Here is a 7,296-nt window from a genome sequence, read left to right as displayed (position 1 = left end):
TGTTATGTTTTTATTGTGTATTTCTGTGCATGTTTGTTGATATAGTGATCATAAATGTACATTTTTTTATAGCCTGTACAGCAGGTATTTTAAATGAGCTTAAAAAATAACCCTAGTCTTGACTTCTCACTGAGTAACAAAGGCTTCCCCTTAGAGTTGTTTTTCCTGAGCAGTAAAACCTGGGCTGTAAAGAAAACATGGCAGGGAAAAAGAAAAGTGTCTGACTGCTGTCAAGTGCTTTGCAAAAAGTTTTATTATGACAAGTTTTATTCAGTTTAATCAGCAGCTGGATTGAAAACGTTATATTTGCTTGTAGGAGCTGCACTGAGATCAGAATAAACGCTGAATTTGTCTGTGTTGATGTGGTTTGGTCTTAGATTTTTCTTTCTAAGTTTTAAGAGGCGCTGATCTTGACTATTAAAATAATGCAAGAAGCTCTTTTTAGATACTGTTTTATTATATAATTTAATTTATGGTTGATTTTCACATTTGCTTCATTTAAAATGTAAGTGATTCTCTTGCTTCAGACGTTATATCGGTAACAATAATAGATCGTATTAAAGATGGATGTGTTTTAGGTTTTTAATAGTGAAGCTGACACAGAAGTGTCTTAAAGCTGCATTCTTTCTTATGCTACCAAGGGGCAATACCTGGCTGAAAGATTTGTTGTCCTGTCTGAAGTTGTTTGTTTGATGTTGTTTGAAGTTTCCAGATCCAGATGCTCCTTCAGTCCCCACAGTCAAAGCAACTGAGGCACCTCTGAGAGTTAAAAACGGTCTTTCAATGTGCAGCTGTTCTCAGAGGTGTTACAATAAGGACTTCACCAAGTTCAGTGGAGTTAGAAGTTCACATGAATTTAGCAAGTTAGTTTCAACCTAAATATGATAAACCATGTTCTAACTAAAATGTACAGCTCTACCCTCATCATACGACAGGGAGAAGACACCAAAAACCAATATCACTCACTCATGAAAGGGAACAGCCATGGAATTTATCCATCAGGGTCAACTTTATTTAGCATCAGTAGGAATTTGAATAATGGAGGAACCTTCATTTGATTTTAATGTTATTGAAACACAAAAACTCCCAGGGCTTATGTGGCTGGTAAATTAGCCAACTAAATTAGCCAACTATAAAATTATAGCTTGCAAAAATGATTGCTAGCTAAACCATATCCTTTTATTCTCTTAACTTGTGTTTTATGCAGTCACCAACACATTGAAAAAACACAAAAGTCTCCTTTCTGCAACGTTACAAGCTGTCAGGAGAGATATGTTGAATTTTAACATCCTCCTGGATGTCCAGCAGTTGGTTGTCCTGTCAACCGCAGCATAAACAATGTGGCCAAGAGAGGAAGCAGGAAAGAAAAAGAAAAAAAAAAAAAAAAAGGAAAGAAAAAACCCCACGTTGCATGTGACAACTTAGTTCAAGCTATGCTGCTTCTTCACAATACGGTTATCTTCAGAGAAGGGGAGATAGGAGAATTCACCTGTGTGAATTCTCATGTGTGTTTTGAATGTTGATGAGGAAGCAAATCTTTTCTCACAGGTGCTACAAGAATATGGCTTCTCACCTGTGTGAATTCTCATGTGTGTTTTGAATGTTGATGAGGTAGCAAATCTTTTCTCACAGGTGCTACAAGAATACGGCTTTTCACCTGTGTGAATTCTCATGTGTGTTTTGACCTTTGATAAGGTAGCAAATCTTTTCCCACAGGTACTACAAGGGTACGGCTTCTCACCTGTGTGAACTCTCATGTGTGTTTTGAATGTTGATGAGGTAGCAAATCTTTTCTCACAGGTGCTACAAGAATATGGCTTCTCACCTGTGTGAATTCTCATGTGTGTTTTGAATGTTGATAAGTCAGCAAAACTTTTCCCACAGGTACTACAAGGGTACGGCTTCTCACCTGTGTGAACTCTCATGTGTGTTTTGAATGTTGATGAGGCAGCAAATCTTTTCCCACAGGTGCTACAGGAATACGGCTTCTCACCTGTGTGAATTCTCGTGTGTTTTTTGACTTCTAATGAAGTAGCAAATGTTTTCCCACAGGTGCCACAAGAATACGGCTTCTCACCTTTGTGAATTCTCTTGTGTTTTTTGAATGTTGATAAGTCAGCAAATCTTTTCCCACAGGTGCTACAGGAATACGGCTTTTCACCTGTGTGAACTCTTAGATGTGTAATCATATTGTATTCATCCTGTAAAGTTTTTCCACACACTTCACATTGTACAGACTTGTTCTTTGTGTCCGTTCTACTTTTACTCGATGACACAGGAAGGTTGTCTACTCTTTGACTGTGACGTCTCTCATTCAGCTCTGTATTTCTAGTAGTTCCTGAGACCACATGCTGACTTTTTTCATTATCTCGGGTCTCTGCTTCAGGAGAGCTGTGAGAAAGGAGCTGCTCACTGTTTGGTTCTGGTTTACTGTAGGCACTTTCCTCATAAGCGGGTGTCACCATGAAGGTATCAGCCTCCTGCTTCAGCCCAAGCTGCTCTCCCTTCTGACTGCTGCCAAGTTCCTCCTTTTCCTCTTTAATCTGTGGATTCTCTGGTTTCTCCTGGTTCAGACTGGAGTTCCTCTCCTGGTTACAGACCTGCTGGTCTGTAAGAACTTCCTCTTCCTCAAAAGCATGCTGCTGTAGGGCATCTGAATGCACAAAGGGGAAAAGATGATAGTAAAACAAACATTTGAGAAAATATTTACTGGTCTGAACCATTAGCAGGTCTCTACATAGTGAGCCTGTTGCTCACATATACCACTAAAATTAAAGTCTACAAACGTGACAAATTATTTGGGCACTGATGCAAATGTTTAGTTCTGACACTCTTATTAGCAAATTTCAAAGTTCAGCTTCTTATGTCTTTGATATATAAAATAAATAGATGTTGTTTTTTGTTAAATGAATGTGGATGTCTGAATTGGCCGCAGTTACAAGAAGGCATGCTGGGGAAGAGCTCTCTTACACAGTAGTAACCGTTTTGGCTGTGCTTGAAATGCCATGAAAACACTCTTCTTGTCTAACAAATTTAACTTTAGAAACTCTGAATTCCATATTTTCCAAAACAGAATAGAAATATTTATTCATATTACCCAGACCTGTAAACTGTTCAAATTTACCATTTCCATGCTGCAGAGGAAACATAATTCTTTAACTTAAACTGATAACAGAACAAAATGAAACTTGTGTTGTTGACTTTGTGTCTCTGTGTAGATTTTGTCTGACCAGTGAGTGGAAATTTGAAACCCAGATGTTTCACGTCTTTCATTCTGGTGAATTTTTATGTACTAATTTTCACCGTTTTGCACAGGTTAATGGTGGAAATGTGTTTAAATAAAGAACAGAAAATCAGGCTGAAGAGATTCATTCATGTTGCTTATTACTTTTTGACCTTCAATTCTCTGACAGTTCATCAGTCTGTCGGAGGGTCAACACAGAAACACAGACAACTATTCACACTCATATTCACACCTATGAGCAATTTAAAATCACCAACTAACCTAACCCGGCTGTTCGTATGTCTCTGGATAGTGAACAAGGGGAGAACATGCAAACTCCACACAGAAAGGCTTGGCTACTTGGTAGAGTCAAACTCAGGACCTTGTTGCTGTGAGGCAACAGTGCTAACCACTGGTCCACTGAGCTGTCTGTGAGTTATATTCACTTTTATTAAATCAACATAGTTTTACATACCTATTCTGTGTAACTTTATCACAGGTTTCCAGATGGTCTCCAGCAGTCTGAGCTGCTTTTTATCAGTCCAGACAATAATGCCTTCAGCCTCCTGCTTCAGCCCAAGCTGCTCTCCCTTCTGACTGCTGCCAAGTTCCTCCTTTTCCTCTTTAATCTGCGGAGTCTCTGGGTCCTCTTGGTCCAGACTGGAGTTCCTCTCCTGGTTACAGACCTGCTGGTCTGTAACCAGTGTACAGTGTGTAGTGCATAATGTTGAAGTTCCAGTAGTGAAGCTGAGGTGTCTATGACGTGTTTTAACTTCCCGTTCAGTGTTCTCGTTTCTAAACACTACTTTACCCAGAGTTTGTACAAGGCTTCATTCTCACCCCCGAACAGTTAATAAGGTGATAACGAGCAAAAGAAGTTGATAGAAAAGTTAACATCATTTTATCCGTTAGTAAAAATCAGTGTGTTTGGACTCGCTGGCTGATATTTTAGGGAATCGAGCTCATTCGTTCCCTTGCAGAGAGCTCAGTGTGGTATCATTCATCAGTTCGAGCAGCCAGTTTGGTTCTAAAGAACATGCAGCTGACTGAATGAGGCGTTTCATGATATTTAACCCACCGACAGCATAAAACAGAGTCGTTAGCTGATGAGCAGACTCTGGATTTTCTGTTGTTTGAGACTCGGTCATAGCAGCGTTTCATGTTAAAGTAAAACATGTTAGACTGGACTGACCTTGACCTTTGAGAGGTCAAACTGAAGGAAGCCTTTGTGTTTTACCTTCATTTTTCTGTTTATGAACAAAGACACGAGTCTGCAGAACATATCGTCGATCAGGCCTCTGTTCCCTAGATTTAGACACATTTCACACCCCTTCAGTGAGTCTTGATCATTTCAGCTGTGTTCTGAAATGAGAAACTGAACCCTTGAACACATCAGGGAACTGTTCACAGAGGTCCCAGAGACCTCTATAGGGCCAGAAGTCTTTTACAGACGCAGGGGTCGCCCCCTGGTGGCCTGTAAATGGAGTACAGTTTTTTTGTTTTGTTGCTTCACTTTTCCAACCTGGCAGCTGTGTCAATGTTCTGATGTCTGTGGTCCTTTTTGGCAGTGACGTCATTCCCGAGTTTGTGCATTCCAGCAGGAAAGTCAGAAAAGCAAAGTAAGATGGGATTTATTTTAGCTGCAGCACGTTCATTGATAGAATGTGGTAAGTGCTTAGCATGTGGCTTATATCATGAGTCACAAATACAGGTGAGTGACAGAGCAGATTATGTTTATGTTCTCTGTCACCATCTTGGATTGTTGAGGCTGCCTGCTCTGACTTTCCAAGAAGGAAATACTAGTTGAGGGGGAGTTCCAGATGAAAATTACTACTGGGAGCTCAGGAATTCCGACTTCCGACTCAATCTGGAATGCACCGTAAGCCAAGGGCCAACAAGACAACAGCAGATATTTTGACGTCGCCCCCTGGTGACAGGACAAGGTTACAGCACCATTGTACAACCACACCGCTGCCTTCAGTGACCTTGCTTTTTAGGTGTAACCACTTTTCTGTATCTCTGTTGACACTTAATCGCAAAAAAAAATGTTGTTTGAAGTCAAAAATAGTCTGATAATTATGGGGCGCCGTTTGTAAACTGAAACATGCTGAAATTAACGGCAACATTTTTCCACATTTAGCTCAAAACCTTACAAAAACATGTTTTTTCGAGTAATTTTTTACAACATTTAGTAAAATATTTGTAACTTTTCATCAAATGTTAAATATTAAATCTAAATGTTAAATATTAAATCTAAATATTATATTTAAATCTAAATGTTAAATGTTAAACCTAAATGTTTAGGCTAATATGCAAATTTATTGTACGAATCAACGGAAATACCAAAATAAAAGCTTCCCGAAAACCTCCGGTGCAAAATTGTGTCTGTTCTCACCCCTCATTTCTCCCCGCCATGTGCTGCTTCACTTCTTGCCTACGAGCATGTCCAGCGATTTTGCTGGACATGCTTGAGGATTTTGTTTAAGTGTGGTAATGAGATGATGATTCTTTTTTCTGTATAGCTGAACAGGCTCTTGAGATCCTACATGTGCTGCCATCACTCTTCCCATCCACCTCTGCTCCTCCAAAGAGGGCACGGGATGCGAGTGAGGCTCTGGTGCATGTCCTTGAGGTGAGTTGTGTAAAATGTAGTAGTTGTTTTTTGTTTTTGTTCTTTTTGGGACAACAGTATTAAAAAATGCTTCTGATGAGTGCCAAAGTATTTTATATTCACATATTATATGTTCTAAGCCTTCAAAAGGCACCTAAAACACATTTTTGGAATGAGGGTTCTCACAGGTTAGATCTCTGTGACCAGTAAATACAAACATGGATGCATTACGTGGTAGCACATTTTTATCACCTCAATGATACCTAATTAAATGTAGCCTTGGTTTTCTGTTTTTCAGGAAGGCTAGACAGATGTGAACAGTAATTCCATCGAGAATAATTAAAAGTAGCAATTTCAGATGTGTTTTCTCAGAACCTCAACTTTTGTTGTAATTTAGCTTTAGTTATGTGTTTGAAACAAAAGTGCATCATCCTTACAAAAGTATGTCTGTGTTATGTGTTAAAGGACCAAGAAGACCCTAATACCTATCTGATGAAACGTCCTCTCTCCTGCCCAGTCCTGATTGTGAGTCCATCCAACTGCATCCTAGCGGTAGGAGATGTGCCAATAACCACATTTCCAAAAGACTTGGTTACCGAGGGTGCTTTATACCTTATGGCCTACTATTACACCCTTCACCTTACATACCCAAAGTGTGTAGCCACTCTGCTTTCCGTCATACAGACGGAGGTTCTCTTGGACAAAATCCATGAGAGAGATCTCACATCATCTTACAAGAAGAGCATGGCTGAGTGGACTGCTTTTATTGGCCAGTAAAGCCAATATGGTCAGATGGACTATAGGAAAGGACTTCCTCTCTCCTTCCACGGCTACTACAGTCCATGTTGGTTGTGATTGATTTTTGTTTGTAATTTGGCCAGGTTAGCCCAGTGTTATAATTAAGGGTGCACGATAATATTGGCTAACATGCCGACATTTTGTGTTTGGTTTGTGCAGTGCAGAGACAGCCTCGCTTTTAGTTAATTTTAAGATTTTTTTTTTTTTTAATCTTGAGTTTAGACAGAAGACTATTCAGAAAATAGGCTCTACTGTGAAAGAGTAAATTGACTAAGCTGAGACTGACTAGTTTGGTATAAAAGTAAGAATTGCTTTATTGGGTATTGGCTAGTACAACTGTAAAATATTGGATACATCCTTACTCAAACCTATAGACTGTTACCAGACAGAACCGCAGCTGAAATAACAAGGGAGAGTGAAAACTTCCCTTTATTCTTATGGTGTTTACCTAGCAAGAGTTGAAAAGTCCGACATGCGGCTTATTGTGATCTGGTCACCCTGTGTGCATGTCTGGTATGGCTGCTCAGCAGCCATACATTACAGGGAATGAAAAAATCTTTTCAATTTGTTATTGTTGCAATTGCATTCTCTTAATAAAACCCAGTATCTACAGTGCAGGCTCTCCTACTGAAAGTTTTTGAGATACATACATAAAATGTCCAGT

At 39.4% G+C, this 7,296-nt stretch overlaps 1 protein-coding gene across 1 annotated transcript; it reads right to left on the bottom strand.

Annotated features, from left to right (window-relative positions):
* Positions 1–1,005: 1,005 nt before the first annotated feature.
* On the bottom strand, positions 1,006–2,583 carry LOC143414411 (uncharacterized). Its single transcript, XM_076878711.1, has one exon. It carries the CDS (start codon positions 2,463–2,465, stop codon positions 1,422–1,424), a length of 1,044 nt encoding a protein of 347 aa, XP_076734826.1. The 5' UTR covers positions 2,466–2,583; the 3' UTR covers positions 1,006–1,421.
* Positions 2,584–7,296: the final 4,713 nt, after the last annotated feature.

The sequence above is a fragment of the Maylandia zebra genome, linkage group LG20 (assembly GCF_041146795.1).
Source record: "Maylandia zebra isolate NMK-2024a linkage group LG20, Mzebra_GT3a, whole genome shotgun sequence".
Classification (NCBI taxonomy): Eukaryota; Metazoa; Chordata; class Actinopteri; order Cichliformes; family Cichlidae; genus Maylandia; species Maylandia zebra.
Note: the sequence above shows the minus strand (reverse complement) of the source record. Positions and strands in the feature narration are given on the sequence as shown.